Below are 17,491 nucleotides of genomic sequence, written 5' to 3'. Positions count from 1 at the left end.
AAATTTAGAGGGTGTAGTAACACGGTTTGTGCCAACGCTGATCATATACAAGTAGATCTTTGTAAGTTATCAACAAATTCTGGAAATGTGTAGGAATTGTTTGCATCAACCTTTAAAGTGGTTGTAAACCCTTCCATATATCCAGTGAAGTGGCTGGTTATATGTATCAAAAAACAAAATCCTCCTACATAAGTTGTACTTATTTACTTGGTCTTCTCCACAGCCGTTCAAAGTCCAGAATGTATAAAGCTTGTCCGAGTTGTCAGAAAAAAGGGGGTGGATATCTGAAAATACACACTGCAGTGAAGAGAGCTCTGACAGCTGATTGGAGGGAATGGACACACCCACCTTTGCATAGCTCACAGGAACAGATATGAGGCTGTCAATCAGCTGCAGGTCCCTCCCCTGTCACCATTTTTCTCTTGGTGTCAGGAAAGCTTGTCAGAAGTGATTCATGCTGAGGGCAGAGGAATGAGGCAGCAGACAGAAATGACACTTAGTGCTCTTAAGTGAGAAAAGTACGCACTGTAGTGGCATATACTTTGTTCATATTTCTTGTCTGAGGTTTGTAACCACTTTAAGGCTTAACTCAAGTACAAAATGTAATATATTGCAGTTTACAGTCCTCAGATGTAGTAGCTGGATTCGTTTTCTTTTTTGAGACTATGAAAATGTTTATCAAATACAGAAAATACCTGTTGATCCTGTCAGAAATGCAGTGCCCTTGTCACTTCCTGCGAGATAATCTAAAAGCAATAACAATCTTATCTTTCTTCTGTAAACTACTAATCTCCCTATCCCCCATGTAATGGAAATAAACGAGCCGATATATTTGAAGTCCAGCCTGGGACAAAGTATATTATGTGAAAGATTACCAGCTGAAAACAAGAGGAAAAAAAGAAAAAAAAAATGCAGCCATAACATCCAAGGACTGGAAAGCTGCAATACATTACATACAGTATATACACATAACATTTACCACTGACCTTTGCACCATTTCAGGTTATTTCATGGACTTAAACTGTTTGAATTTAAATAAAAAATGGAGGTGTTTCCAAACTTTCAAACAGTATTGTGTATTACATATATATATATATATATATATATATAAAAATAAATCTTTTACAAAACCTTGCAATGCAATTTCAATTTAGCGAAAGAAAAAAACAAAAAAAAAAATAAACCAGCATTTTTTTTTTAAATTAAATTATTTTTATTTTCTCATTACTATTTTTTTTGTTCATTTTATTTTTGTTACAAAATAGCATCTCTAGATTTTTTTTTTCCAAGACACAGAATAACCAGTAAGAAATAACTGTCTCTCGCTTCTATCTACACAGACATCACTGGATGGAGATATTCGACTTTGGTTACAGGAAGCTCAGACTCCGCGTGTAACTGAATCCAGCTACTCATTCTGCAGCCACATCAGATGCTCTCTTATCTAAAATCAGCCTTTAGGAATCAAAGACCAGGAGGGCGACCTGTTAGCAGCCTCTACAGTAGTCTTCTGGCCTCGATTCAAAAAATTAATCAAAGCCGTGGGTTTTAAAAGGTAGTTAAGGAATCGGGGAAAAAAGCAAAACTAAGAACACAAGTTGGTTTAGGTAAAGGAATTCTTAATAAACTTCAAAGAAATTCAAGTTTAAAGAAGTTGAAGGCATTACCAGTAATGACGGGGAGCAGTACACTGTAACCATGGATCCCAATAAAAGGCTCCTCCAATCTACAATGGCTCCTCCAGTCTACAATGGCTCCTCCAGTCTACAATGGCTCCTCTAAGGCTCCTCCAGTCTACAATGGCTCCTCCAGTCTACAATGGCTCCTCTAAGGCGCCTCCAGTCTACAATGGCTCCTCCAGTCTACAATGGCTGCTCATACAACATGATAGTCTGAACAGGTACATTGCAATTTCAAGATAAAACATTGTAAATTGTTCATAGTTTTATCAAGAAATGCAGACACTTATAAAGCTGGGAAAATATAATAAATCATACATTTGTAAAACAGAGTATTTGTAGACAACTAATGCAGACTGGGGTTGTTGAACGCTACCATTTGCATTTGAATGCAATGCTTCCTAAACACATGAGGGGCATTTATAAAGGGTTTGCTGTGCAATTTGAATTTGCTGGACGTTCGTCTATTTTTGTTTTACAGAATTCGGCTATAATTCCAGAGTATTCGCTATGAGTAATGCCATTGGCTGATGGGCTTGATTTTTAAAATTGTAATGGGGAAATCTTGTGTGCAATTGGAATCCCTCTGTAATGATTGATGTTGATAAGTGAATCCAGCTTGAATTGAAATGTAAAGGGAAAATCTTGTTTGTCCCTTTTATGTTGTTGTACACTGATGGGTGAATCCTCCTCAATAATATTAGGCCAATAGTGTGAACACTTGTAAAAAAGTATTGCCGAATGCCGTTAAATGCAAACAGAGGACTGTCCAGCTGTTGCAAATCACACAGTGGATCTTTTATAAATAGACCCCATAGGTTCAAATCAAAAATACAAGCTGTATTTGACCTGTAATGTCTGCAGTGTAAGTGCATCTCAATAGGACCTGCTGCGTCAAAAGAAATGCAAAGCAGATCAAAACACAGCCTAAGAATGGTTATCCATACTGCTCCATTGTGTTAAGTAGGAATCTTCTGACCTGAATTTGAATTGGGCTTAAAAACGCACATAAAAAACAAGAAATGTAACGTTGATCTACTCAAGGCCTATGGGCATAAAATACTGCTTTAGGTTACCACTACTTGACTTGAGGGTAAAGTTTTTACCTGATCGTTCCAAATTAAGTGGAGAAGACACTTTAGGGAATATTTAGAAAGCAGTGAAGGTGACTTTCAACAAACATTATTAGTGAAGAATCAATCACTGTTATTTAAAAGATGTAAAGCTAGTAGTAGTTGGTCACATTCAACTGGACTTGTTCTGTAATGTTGAGGACGTTCTGTAGCTCCTCCAAATCACTTCAGTTCTAATGAATGTCAGCAACATACTTCACCATGTTAATTCATACAGGTAGCACAGACACCTTAATGCAATCACCATGGAATGTATAGATGTCGATTCCATGGTGATTGAATTCAGGTGTCCTAAGGCATGGATATACTAAATGCTGGGTTGTTTTTATGACAAGCATTAGAACCGAACAAGTGGCTTGGAGAAGCTATGGAAAGTCTTCAACATTACAGAACAAGTCCGGTTGAATGTGACTACTACTACTAGATATACCATGAGCTGGATAAATGAGAACCTTTACAGACAGAACGCATGCAAAATTACAATGGTCCTAAAGGAAACCTTCTAAAAGTATTAGTAGTCTGGCTGCCATGTTGGCCCTCTTCCTTCAATAATTTGAGCCAGAGGTAAGCAGATGAGGACTTCTAGCTGTTCTCTGAATTTCTCAATCTGCATACTCATTCCAGGTCAAGGATTTAAAGAAAAGAAGGCAGAGGGACAAGAATACAACTAGACTTTGAACTATTTCACCAGGGGTCAGCAGTAGTGATGATCTTGGGCTAGGATCCAAAACCATGTGTGCATGCCCCGCAGGACAATGTCATTAGGCCGGGATATTCCCTACCACAAAGCCACACTTATGTGTGCGATTACAGTACAGGGAATGCCTCGGTTGCATATGATTGGCCCAGTGACAGCTTCCTGGTGGGCTTACACACATGGGTTCAGAATCTGATCAGAAGAAGCATGAGCTCAGCTCTGGTCAGTAATGGCAATCCACACAAATATGTCACCTGCAATGCGACCAAAGGTGAAATTTACAGCAATACAACCTTTAAAGTGTAGTTTCATTTTTGATAAAAAGATAAAACATAACACATGCCCCTTGTTATAAAATCTTAAAAAAATGACTGTTTAAATCTGCACTTAATGCCTTGATTTTAAAAACTGGTTACAATTTTGAATTTTAAAATCATCTTCTCACCAAGACTACTAGAACATAAATGGGGGGTCTTGTACATTTGGAAAATGGAATTCCTCTACAAACATGTGCTGCTCATGTAACTGGCTTGTTGCTTTTCTCAGTAATTTGCCTCCAATGATAATGCTGATATTGATCAGGTGACTAGAGCAGGAAGACACTCCCACTCAGCACTCAGGAAATGGGAAGTGACTGGAATCCATGTGTTCCTTCTAAACAGAAGCAGCAACAGGTGGGACTATGGAATTCATTTTGTTAAAATCCTACCAGTTTATATAACGGACCAGGGGAAGATTTTTTTTTTTCAGAAAGAGCAGAGCTACACTTTAAATACACCAAATTTTTCTGGCTGGACTGCAGTCTTCCAAGTACTAGTGAGGTTGTGGGAGGCCACGTAATGTATGTAATAATGAGACGCTGCTGTCAAATGGGTTGCGGGAGCTAGGTGGCCACTTAATGTTAATACATGGTGAGACCCCAACCAAAAAAAAAGGATTTCCTTTGTAGATGAATTAGATTTTTAGGTTACATCATCGAGATTCCTTTGAATGCCTCCATAGTAGGAAACAAGTGCTAACCTCCATGGCTAGCAGGAAGATCATATCAGAAACGTTGAAGATCCATTGAATGTTTCAACCCACCAAGAACTAAACCACGTAAACCAACTCTTCAATATAAGGCATGCCACTTGTGGCCTACAAGTTCTTTTTTAGCGCATCTATTCAGTTATAGCGGAGTCTGACGCAACCAGTAACCATAACCCGTCCATCTTTGACTTCACAGCTGTTGGTAGCAACCCCAAAACCCCCCCAGCCAGCTCTATCTAACAGCTGAAAAGGACAAGCTGGACATCTGAGATGTAGAATGTACACAGGATATCATTGTCACACTTTGTCACCAGTTTCCAACTCACTTGAGAAGGCAAAAAACCTGTTTCAGCAAAATATAACACAATCTCACAAAGCGGGCACAACAGTAGTGCGGCCATTTTTTGTCTGTCCATATTCACAAGAGAACAGCCTGTCGGTTCGGCTGGGTGACATCATAGGACACGAAGATGAATCGCCAGGCTGACATTTTAAAATGGCTCCCTCCACTTATGTGTGGTGCTCTTTAACAAAAAGAGCATACTAAAAAAAAAAAAAAAGAAAAGAAAAAAACAAAAACATTAAAAAACAACAAAAAAAAAGCAAAATAAAAGGGTTCGAGTGTAGAGATAACGGGCTAATGACACCTAGTAAGAACTCATTTTGTTGGTCCCACTGCTACTGTTACACCAGGAGCCCCCAAAACACTTTTCTCCCAAATGGAGAAGATACAGCTGTAATCTAGAGGCACACAGTATTGTGATATCGGGTTGCAGCGCCTGTACTGGCATAGTCAGAAATAAAGTACACACAAAGCATAGCCATCTCAGTGTCATCCAGACCTGTTAGGGGGTGGGGTGGGGGAGAAGGGTGGAATACTATCGATTGCAATTGAAATGTTAACACAGCCAAGACAAGGGGACATAGACGCCTTCCTCCCACATACTGTATCATGAGACAAAGTAAATGATGAACCGTTTTGGTTAAAATCAAGGCAAATTTCAGGTCTTAAAGACAGAACTGAATAGTTTTTGTTTCCTTTTTTATTCTGATTTTCAGAAGTTCTTCTTTCTTTTTAAAAAAAAAAAAAAAAAAAGGCGTTGACCTCCCTCTGGTCAGGAAAAGGTTTAGATGACAACAATTTTCAAGAGAGATCTGTATTTTTCTTCCTCTCGCTCCATTATATTTTTAATTCCCTCAAAGTACCTGTTGACGTTGTATTTTAACACTCCTCACTTGGATCCGCCGGGAGGGAAAAGAGACAGCTTAGTTCACTGTGATCACACGATCAGCAAAATACCATCTGCTCATTTTGAAACGTGTGAGGCCAAATATAAAAAAAACAAAACACAAAAAAAAAAATCGCAATGTTTGGAATTCAACCGCGTGACCATTCCAGGTCCAATATGTTTTGTTCCTTAAAAAAAAAAAAAAAAAACATAAGTAAAAAAAAAAAGGGGGTAATTTCAACACAATTCGGGAAGGCGGCCACCACAGCAGCTGTCTTTGGCAAGAAGTCAATTATTTCTTTATTGTCTTTGTCACCTTCTGCCCATCTCACTCTGTCTCATAAAGTGGATGTTGTTAGCGCTGTCCGAGAGTTCGGGATACTGCTCCACGGATATGACATAATAGCCATCGTAGCCCTGCACCCGCCCAGTGCTTAATAACTGCTGCTTTTCGCCCTCAGTCCACACTCGCAGGCCTTCTTCCCCATCTCGAAGTCTTTGTTGCTCTTTGAGCCAGGCTTGTGAAATGGCCCTTTGACGGGCCACTTCCAAAACATGGACTTTCTCCTCGTCCAAGGAGGTGCTATAGCGGGTATTGATACAAAGGGTGCCATACTGTAACTGTATATCTGTGTAGCGTTTGTTGGTCCTTGCTCCAAGAAGTGTATTGATTTGTGACACGGTTACGTTGACCCCGTTTTCCAAGGTTCTCCTTCCACCGCTGAGTCCCAATATGGACAGGTCGCTGTCAGAGGGACCCTGCTTGACAAAGTAATGAGTGTCGACCCCGTCGATGGTGAAATGTAAATTCTCCAGATACTGGGCATTGTTTAAGATGGCGGCAATTCGTCTCCCATCTTCATTGGCGACGCTGATGATGTCAGTGGTGACACGGCCATCTTTCATTGCAAACTTTACGCCCTTTCCAAAGATGGAACCAAATGTGGCAAATTTCTTACTCTCCTTCTCTGGACGACAGCCAGCGATGGGTGAATTGTAGACAGGATCGAACCTCTCCAAAGTGACAAACGCCTTCAGTTGCTTCTGGACTTCACACTGCACGCCCAAGATTGACTATAAGAAAAAGAACAATTTGATTAGAAAACTAAACTGAACCATATAAAGGATACCTAAAGTGATGCCAAAGACTCATTTTTTCCCCCCTAAAATAAGAAAAGAGGGTTATACTTACCTGTGTCCCCCACCTCCTTTTTAGGAGTTTCACGTCGATACTGCCTGCTCCTCCTCTTCTCTGAGCGCTCTCATAGCAAGACGTGCCCTGGTTCCTTCTCACTGGATTTGACTGATAGCAGCAGCCAATGGCTTAGTCAGTTTTTAAATTGATTTTAGTCAAGTGGAGCTTGCAAGTCTACCTATGGCTCAAACTTCAGTTAATTTAGCAAGAGTTGGATGGCATTGGATCCATTTATGGGCAGCTTAAGGAGCATAAAATATCTATTAGTTCTCAGCAGTTTAGTGCAAAGTTCCTCTAAACTGGCCCTTGGATGTCACTGATAACGCATGTTTTTCAAACCACATTACACATTCACTTATAAAACGATCAGAAGGCATTTATCTACTGGATGAACAAGCTTCAACTTGAAAGTTGTTAAAAAAATATATACATTTTTGATGGGGATCTAAGCTGAGAAACACTGTTGACACGTTTTGACATAGAAACCTCTAGTAGCGGCCACCATGTGCAAAGGATATAGTGAACAGCTAAAAGGACATGTTAATAATATCGCCAAAGGTAATTTATCAAACGGCACAGCAAAAAATAATGGATTTAAACCTGTACTGAAGAAATAAGCATCTACTGTTGGCCTCTCCTTTTGAAAATGCTGGTCACTGGCTATCATGCTGATCCAATGGCTTCAAAACTTTGAGTCTGTATGTTTTCTGAATGATATACTAATGAAAGTACCGAGACAGCCAAGCAACTGGAATTTTCAGAAGAAAGTTAGTAATGACAGCCCCATGTATCTCTCTGAAGAGGTTTCCTTTAAGAATAGATGATCCAGTATGCATTGTCTTTATTTTGAACAATGAGGAAAGTTAGAGAGTCCTGGTCAATAGTGCTTTCCTATGATCATGGACCAGTGAAATGTATTGTCCCCTTACACTATCCGGGCCTCATTCCAGGTTACAATCTCCTAATCGTAGTTGCAAATTGTACCTGTAAAGAAAATAGTTAGGGTTTATGCTCTCTTCCACCCGTGTTTTTCACCAGCAGTGACTAGACAAGGATGACTTTGCATCCCTTCCAACTAGATCCTGGAAATACAGAGCAGCTGAAATCTGGTGAGAACACACTCTTGCAATGGACTGTGTCGGAAGATTTCACCTGCCCTGCATTCTCCTGGAATTTTCCCAGAAGAAATATATACAAGAGTATAAAATATATGTATTAAAAGAGGTATAAACTCCAGAGAGAGAGAGATATCATATTACCCCGGTACAAATCATTAGTAATACCTTATCTGGAATATGCAGTTCAGTTTTGGGCACCAATTCACAAAAAGAACATTGGGGAACTGGAGAAAGTACAGAGAAGGGCAACCAAACTGATAAGAGGCATGGAGGAGATCAGCTATGAGGAATGATTAGAGGAACTGAATTTATTCTCTCTTGAGAAGAGGAGATTAAGGGGGATATGATCTCCATGTATAATACATAAGGGGGGATATGATCACCATGTATGATACATAAGGGGGGATATGATCTCCATGTATAATACATAAGGGGGGATATGATCTCCATGTATAATACATAAGGGGGGATATGATCAACATGTATAATACATAAGGGGGGATATGATCTCCATGTATAATACATAAGGGGGGATATGATCTCCATGTATAATACATAAGGGGGGATATGATCTCCATGTATAATACATAAGGGGGGATATGATCACCATGTATAATACATAAGGGGGGATATGATCTCCATGTATAATACATAAGGGGGATATGATCTCCATGTATAATACATAAGGGGGGATATGATCACCATGTATAATACATAAGGGGGGATATGATCACCATGTATAATACATAAGGGGGGATATGATCACCACGTATAATACATAAGGGGGGATATGATCACCATGTATGATACATAAGGGGGATATGATCAACATGTATAATACATAAGGGGGGATATGATCTCCATGTATAATACATAAGGGGGGATATGATCACCATGTATAATACATAAGGGGGGATATGATCTCCATGTATAATGCATAAGGGGGATATGATCACCATGTATAATACATAAGGGGGGATATGATCTCCATGTATAATACATAAGGGGGGATATGATCACCATGTATGATACATAAAGGGGGATATGATCTCCATGTATAATACATAAGGGGGGATATTATCTCCATGTATAATACATAAGGGGGATATTATCTCCATGTATAATACATAAGGGGGGATATGATCTCCATGTATAATACATAAGGGGGGATATGATCTCCATGTATAATACATAAGGGGGGATATTATCTCCATGTATAATACATAAGGGGGGATATGATCTCCATGTATAATACATAAGGGGGGATATTATCTCCTTGTATAATACATAAGGGGGGATATGATCACCATGTATAATACATAAGGGGGGATATGATCACCATGTATAATACATAAGGGGGGATATGATCACCATGTATAATACATAAGGGGGGGTATGATCTCCATGTATAATACATATGGGGGGGGATATGATCTCCATGTATAAATACATAAGGGGGGGGGGGTATGATCTCCATGTATAAATACATCACTGGTTCATATAGTGAACTCGGTGTAGAGCTATTCACCCTGAGGTCATCACAGAGGACAAGGGGGCACTCTTTACGTCTGGAGGAAAATAAATGTAATCTCCAAACACAGAAAGGTTTCTTCACAGTGAGAGCTGTGAAAATGTGGAATAGACTCCCTCAAGAGTTGGTTCTGGCCAGCTCAGTGGATTGCTTTAAAAAAGTCCTGGATTCTTTCTTAGATACACAGAATATAACTGGATACTAACATTTATAGGTAAAGTTGATCCAGGGAATATCCGATTGCCTCTCGGGGGATCAGGAAGGAATTTTTTCCTTGCAGGAGCAAATTGGATCGTGCTTTGCTGTTTTTTTTTTTGCCTTCCTCTGGATCAACTGTGGCTATAGAATTATAACTTTTTTTTTTTTTTTTAATGGTTGAACTGGATGGACTTTTGTCTTTTTTCAGCCAGATGAACTATATAACTATGAAAGATGGAGGTATGACAAGCATAAATTGATTTTTTAAGTTACATTTTATTCCTAACAAAGCTGGAACGAGGAAATTTAGTGGATTCTGCATTTCACTGCAAGGTCCACTTTAAAAGCAAGTGGTGAGCAATAGCACGAAATTCTGCAGAGTGTAGGACTTCACCTTTGTATTCTTAATCATCAATGACCCTTTAATCAGAGCAAAGAGCATACCCACAGCACCCAGGTTTTCAGCTGCCGGGAGACAGGCGGTGTCCAGCTAGTAACTATAGGCATCTGCACACTTTTCCTTGCCTTACTATTAGTTAAACTCTCGGATCACCATGAAAGGTTTTACCCTAAGGCTATCAGAGTAACTGGAAAGCAATGCTACACTGAATATCTGCAAATTTTAGGGACAACAGAATTATCTTTGGAACTCAGCTATCTCATGCAGAATTGAGCCTTTGAGTTATGCTGGCACATGCTAGTAGTTAGCAGCTGGGAAGATGGAACACTGATCAAAAACTTCAGGCGGAGGTCAGATGTGTTCTGAGACGCCTCAAAGTCATGCCGCACCAGAACCATAATGATTTAAAATAAAAAAAAGATTCAGACTAATAGGACTAATAGCTGGAGCTGTGCAGAACCCTGTTGGATTTTGCAATTTAAAGCAATGGGGAATACAGCAGAAGGAGAGAAACCTAGGAAGGTACCTTGAGAGATACACAGAGCAGGTAGATGAGGATTCACAGCATCTACTCTGTAAAGGAAATACCAATTTTGATTGGTTTGACCTCGTTAAATGGTGAAACATTGGCCACGACTGGCTTGCTCAGAAAAAAACAAGCAAATTCTCTTCTCAGTGCATAATGGGACAGTGCCACAAAAGCTACAATATTCCAGTCTCATTGCTCCACATGACAATCTACAGAGGACATTGTTTCTCTAACTTGCTCCGATGGAGCCAACAAGCCTGGAACAGCTACACTGAAGCTGGATAAACAGTTCTATATGTTGGCTTTGTTTGTGCCAGGAGGCAGCAGCTCTTGGTGTACCATTGACCACAAGGGTACACAGTGATGGTGGTCAACTTACGATGTGCAGGGGGCCTCAAAAGCATTTTCTAAATTACAAGGGGCTGAATATAATATTCAGTATTTGATATTCTACAAAAGAATGACACTGGAATCTCATTACGGGAGATTATCAAAGACTGCGGAGATGTGGCGGGGTTAGAGACATGTTTTAGGAGACTGAAGACACTGCCATAACAACCCCATCACAAATTATGGCTCCCACTAATTACTGCTGGGGGTCATGGTCTTCACAAGGGGCACAGATTGGGCATCAAGGGTTTAGAGGATGGTTTACCCCTAAATTAAACATATTGGTGATGGGAGTGTTGATATATCTCCACCCCAGTGGTCAACGTACAATGTATAGGGGGCCTCAAAAACATTCCCTATGGACTATGGAGATGTGATTGGTGTAGTTAGAGACTGGAGATATGTTGTAGGAGACAAGTGGAGACTGGAGACACTTGACTGCCATAACAACCCCTTCACAAATCATAGCTCCCACTAATAACTTCTGGGGTTCAAGGTCTACACAAGGGACACAGGTTGGGCATTAAGAGTTTCAAAGATTATTTACATGGTTCAAATTAAAAAAACAAATTGGTGATGGGAGTGTACTGATATGTCTCCCCCCCCCCAGTGGCCACTCTAGCTCCCCTGGAGGCTTCCTGGTGTGTATGTTATGCTTTTTTTTAATTTGCTATTATACCTGAAGTCTTCAGGTCAGTAACACAATACATGGTCCTCTTTGCCTCCTCCCTCGCACTGGGCAGTCTTCAATGATGCTGATGTAATGCTGTCACTTCTGCTCTCTGCATCATTACTGTGAATGCATGGCACCATTATGACTCCTCACCCAGGGGGACGACACCATGGTGCTCTGCACTCACAGCATGTTCTCAGTCTACAGGGCTGAATAATACTGGGCATCATTCAACCCAGTAGACAGAGGACATCTAAGGGTGGAAAAGCAGCACTGCAGAGAAAAGATGAGTACTGCAGCAAGAGCTGCTTTTTATTACTATATCTAGGGGACATTTTTAGGAAAAAACGACTGGAGTTAGGTTTTAATATAGAAGAAACATAGAAGAGTGACAACAGAAAAAAAAAAGACCAAGTGGTCCATCAAGTCTGCTCAGTTTTTTTTTCATTTAGCTTTTCAAAGAATTACGTTTGTTCTAAACTGTTAACTGACTCACTGAAAGTCCATTCCAAACATCAACTACTCTTTTGGTAAAAAGAAAAAAAAAATACTTTCTAAGGTCAGTAAGGATGCTTCTTTTCAAGTAAATGTGGAGTATGTTGATAAAACACCCATGCTGCATTTTTACTGTGAATAGTGAGGCAATTTTGTAATTCTCAAGATTTCTTTGCTCAGTTTTAAAGAACTAAGGTGCTATTTGTCTATCATTTTTTACATGAAAATCAGTTGAGTTGCATTAACGTCAAAAACTTGGTGCCAGCCATTATTTTCTAAGGTGATTTTTCTTTAAATTAATTTGAAGTTTAAATACTGTAAAACACTGTAGAAATGACAACTTGTCAAAAACTATTTAACCTGAAAAATGTGCACACGCAAAAAAAAAAAACAAAAAACACTTGACTTAACAAATAACAGTCAAATAACAGAAAAAAATCCATAAATGTTGATTTTAAATGAAGAGAAAAATACATTATAAACAGCAGCATAAACAAAAATTGAAAATCATTAAAATGTTGCAGTTTACCAATAAAAATGCATTTAAAAACAGACATCTATATGTCTATTTTTCTATCCAACTATCTCAAGGTCAAATATGGTCATAAAAAATATTACAAATTTAGCCCTGTATCTAATACCCCAGATGATCCATTGGAAGGATGTAAAAAATCTATTAAAGTCCTGGTGCCAACCTTGCTGCCCAAGAGTCAAATGTGGCCCTTTGGTGTTTGCAGTGTGGTCCTTTTACCCCAGCAGTCAGTATTGGGAGCCTCCATTTGGAAAGGGGATGTAATAGTTGTAATCTCTAGCAGTCTCCTGTAACATTCCTGCAGTCTCTGACTGTCTCTAGCAGCATCACTTCAATCCCCAACTACTCCTGCCCATATGGGATGCACAGGTGTTCCATCCCCATGTAGGCAGTCCCATTAATGTTTGCTCCCAAATTGACATCCGTGTGGGTGTGTGTTCACAAACACAGACAGCATGAGTTTGGGGACGCACCAGGAGCCCACATGGGTGTCAATTTAGGAGCAGCGGCTATGGGAGGACCACACAAGGGCCAGGGAGGACCACACAAGGGCCAGGGAGGACCACACAAGGGCCAGGGAGGACCACACAAGGGCCAGGGAGGACCTCACAAGGGCCAGGGAGGACCTCACAAGGGCCAGGGAGGACCTCACAAGGGCCTGGGAGGACCTCACAAGGGCCAGGGAGGACCTCACAAGGGCCAGGGAGGACCTCACAAGGGCCAGGGAGGACCTCACAAGGGCCAGGGAGGACCTCACAAGGGCCAGGGAGGACCTCACAAGGACCAGGGAGGACCTCACAAGGACCAGGGAGGACCTCACAAGGACCAGGGAGGACCTCACAAGGACAAGGGAGGACCTCACAAGGACAAGGGAGGACCTCACAAGGACAAGGGAGGACCTCACAAGGGAGGACCTCACAAGGACAAGGGAGGACCTCATAAGGACCAGGGAGCAGCGATTTGGAAAGAGAATGTAATAGTTATAATCTCTAGCAGTCTCTTGTAACATCTAATAGCATCACTTCAATCCCCAACTACTCCTGCCCATATGGGATGCACAGGTGTTCCATCCTCATGTAGGCAGTCCCATTCATGTTTGCTTCCAAATTGAGATCCGTGTGGGTGTGTGTTCACAAACACAGACAGCATGAGTTTGGGGACGCACCAGGAGCCTACATGGGTGTCAATTTAGGAGCAGCGGCTATGGGAGGACCTCGCAAGGGCCTGGGAGGACCTCGCAAGGGCCAGGGAGGACCTCGCAAGGGCCTGGGAGGACCTCGCAAGGGCCTGGGAGGACCACGCAAGGGCCTGGGAGGACCACGCAAGGGCCTGGGAGGACCTCGCAAGGGCCAGGGAGGACCTCGCAAGGGCCTGGGAGGACCACGCAAGGGCCTGGGAGGACCACGCAAGGGCCTGGGAGGACCACGCAAGGGCCTGGGAGGACCACGCAAGGGCCTGGGAGGACCTTAAAAGTAATGATAATCAAAAACAGCAGGTTGGAGGCAAAAGATTTTGTGCCTGATATCAGCTAGTTTGCCAAAAAGGCAAAAATCCTTCTTGACCCAAAATGTTTCTGATTGACGTTTTGAGGCCAACATACTGTATGAATTCAGAAACACATCCAATCTTTATTCTTATAAACGTACAAAAATAGGGTTTTTAATCCAATAAAAATTCCTAACTCCAAAGGACATCTAAGTGAACAAACAGGGCCATGCTTGTGCCGGTCTCTGTGGGAGGACTAGTCTCCGGGGACAGTGGGGACTTCTTCTGTTCTCCATCCACTGAAACCAGAGCCTTTAAAGTGATTGATCTGTCCAGTTTTCAATGCCAAAGCTGTCAAAGTGAAGTGTCAATTTTTCAAACAGATTGGAGGAGCCACTTTCACCGGTTTGAAGGTTTTTTTTTCCTGGAGAGGTCAGGGGCCAGGAATAGCTGGCTACAGTAAAAAGGTCCTTAGAGCCACAGGCTGTTTTTTTTTTTTTCAGGCTTTTTTCAAACCGGTGAGCACATTAAAGTGTTTGGGAAAACTTGCAGCTCAGTTTCGGCAGCTAAAAAAATATTAATATTAATCTCTTTTTAAGTAGCCGGACATTCACCTTTTTTTTTTTTGAAACGTAGCGCAGAGTGGAAACGCCGGAGTAAAGTGCGGCTTTGGAAATGAACCCTCGCTAGGTTTTGTCGGGGTTTTGACGCTCCCTTTGACTAATGGATGCCTTTAGCCATACATAATTGATTGCATAACAAATTAAGAAGTCATTTAGCTGTTACCACTTAAAAGTGTAAAATCCATTAGGAGTCGATATGGGCTCAGGGTGTGAATTCTCACAGAGAAAAGTGTTTTTAACTAGAGACCTCGGAGACCAATGTACTAGTACAGGACTGAAAATATATGCAGGGAGGCCGGGTCCCCTGTGTCATAGACTTACACCATACCCAGGCTGTTAAAGTGGACCTAGCATCAGATGGTGGTAAAACCTTGTGGTTGAGCCGTGATTGTATTGCCCTCAACCGCTACCCCCTTTAGCTGCAGAGGCAGTGGCAAAAAATGATACCCACTGTTGCTTTCGCCAGGCATAGCATCCGTCAAACGCCATCCAGTCATTATAATGGGGCTGCTCTGCAAGCATCCTGCAGACACGTGCAATGCACATGGTTGTGGTGCACTTGTCTGGATGTTAGCAAAGCAACGAAGCAACCCACATTACCTTGCTGTTATCCCATTCCTGCGTCTTCATCTGAGTGTTCAGTAGTTCGTATGACGGTTCCATGGCATCGATCTCCGGCCTGGGGTAACCAGGAATGACGTTGTGGAGCTGGAAGCCGAATGTCAGGAGCCAGCTGTTCACATCTAGGGGCCAAAAGAAGACAACAATGAGCATTGTGCAGTTTGGGTTCAGGTTTACTGAATCTGAACATCAGGTTATTGCTAGAATTCAAGTTAAAAATGCAGGCACCTGAGTTCCTGGGTCTACATCAGCTGTGCCCATCATAAAGAGATTCCACCATCCCTGCACATCCCAGGTCTGGACACTGGCTGTGCCCATTATGAGGGGTCCCCACCATCCCTGTGCTGAGTTCCCAGGTCTCTCCACCTGCTGTGCCCATTATGAGCGGTTCTCACCATCCATGTGCTGAGTTCCCGGGTCTCTACACTGGCTGCGCATATTATGAGGGGTTTCCACCATTCCTGTGCTTAGTTCCTGGGTCTGTACACCTGCTGTGCCCATTATGAGGGGTTCCCACCATTCCCTTGCTGAGTTCCTGGGTCTCTCCACCTACTATGCCTATTATGAGTGGTTCTCACCATCCATGTGCCGAGTTCCTGGGTCTCTACACAAGCTTTGCTCATTATGAGGGGTCCCCACCATCCCTTTGCTGAGTTCCTGGGTCTCCCCACCTACTATGTCCATTATGAGGGGTTCCCATCATCCCTGTGCTGAGTTCCCAGGTCTGCACACCTGCTGTGCCCATTATGAGTGATTCCCTCCATACCTGTGCTGAGTTCCCAGGTCTGCACACCTGCTGCACCCATTATGAGGGATTCCCACCATCCCTGTGCTAAGTTCCTGTATCTGCACACCTGCTGCACCCATTATGAGGGATTCCCACCATCCCTGTGCTAAGTTCCCGTATCTGTACACCTGCTGTGCCCATTATGAGGGGTTCCCACCAACCCTGTGCTGAGTTCCCAGGTCTGTACACCCGCTATACCCATTATAAAGGGTTCTCACCATCCCTGTGCTAAGTTCCCGGGTCTGTACACCTGCTGTTAGAACACACAAAAGGGGACAGGAACACTCAAAATGTCCATGTAGTCAGGAGTAGAGTCAAGATATATGGGATGGAGATCTCACCACTGCGAGGTAACCAAGACCACAGACAAGAGGCTGAATCACACCTCCAGGCTGCAATTAGAACCTTTTAAAATAACATCCTTAACCTCACCTCAAGCACTATTTTAAAGCCTGCTGAAATCAAATCTGACAATACCTGCCGATCATCTGCATAGAAGGAATCCTGATATCTAAAAATACAGTAGAAAAAAAGCTGGGTGAAGGCATGAATGTCTTAGGAGATCCATGTTGTGATGGGAGTCACTTTGGGTGGGGGGCCCATGGAACACAGCCCCCTTTAGAGTGGTGGGGAGACCCCTGTCTCAGCTCCCCATATCCCTCTTATGTGTAAGTCACCCTGTGCCTGTTAGGGGTACAGGGTGGAATGTCCTGCTATTGTGTAGACATGTTTAGGTGGGGAGTTGTTCATTGTTCACTGCCATGGGGCTGCATCCCATTGTTCTATTGCTTGTCTGGCTTGGGAGCAAACTATTATGGGATGTAAGTGTTTGTGTACTGGTTTGGTGGGGGTGTTTCCGGCAGCCCTTCCCCCTGATGGGACTGCCTACTAATGTGTTTTCTGTTACTGAGTATGTATTTCCCCGCCCTGTGTATATATCTTGTATCTATGTTAAAATAAAGCAGTCTATCTCCTGGAATCCTTCAAGTCTGGTGCTGTCTCCTCTTGTGTGGTCAGCGGTGGTGTCCGTGGATCTGTGTTCGGACAGGAAAGCGGGAGTCTAACAGAAATACCCTAGTGCAGTCTGGGGTCAGTTCTGTTACACATGTCAAGCAGTGATTGGCTTGTAAAGGACTGCACAGTGTAA

The 17,491-nt window shown here is 42.2% G+C and overlaps 1 protein-coding gene across 1 annotated transcript in view; it reads right to left on the bottom strand.

Annotated features, from left to right (window-relative positions):
- Positions 1 to 1,189: 1,189 nt before the first annotated feature.
- Positions 1,190 to 17,491, bottom strand: part of LOC149440883 (teneurin-4) — a gene marked incomplete at its 5' end in the record, with an annotated part of 88,252 nt that continues 71,950 nt past the window's right edge. Inside the window, 2 exons of the mRNA XM_089658017.1 lie at positions 1,190 to 6,841; positions 15,537 to 15,679. Of these exons, the coding sequence (XP_089514143.1) occupies positions 6,080 to 6,841; positions 15,537 to 15,679 (905 nt within the window). The remainder of the gene's footprint in view (positions 6,842 to 15,536; positions 15,680 to 17,491) is intronic.

This window comes from Staurois parvus, unplaced genomic scaffold (assembly GCF_062004578.1).
Source record: "Staurois parvus isolate SC_StPar_1 unplaced genomic scaffold, SC_StPar_1.0 ptg001050l, whole genome shotgun sequence".
NCBI classification, from domain to species: domain Eukaryota; kingdom Metazoa; phylum Chordata; class Amphibia; order Anura; family Ranidae; genus Staurois; species Staurois parvus.
The sequence above is the reverse complement of the archived record's forward strand: the minus strand, read 5'-3'. Positions and strand labels throughout refer to the sequence as shown.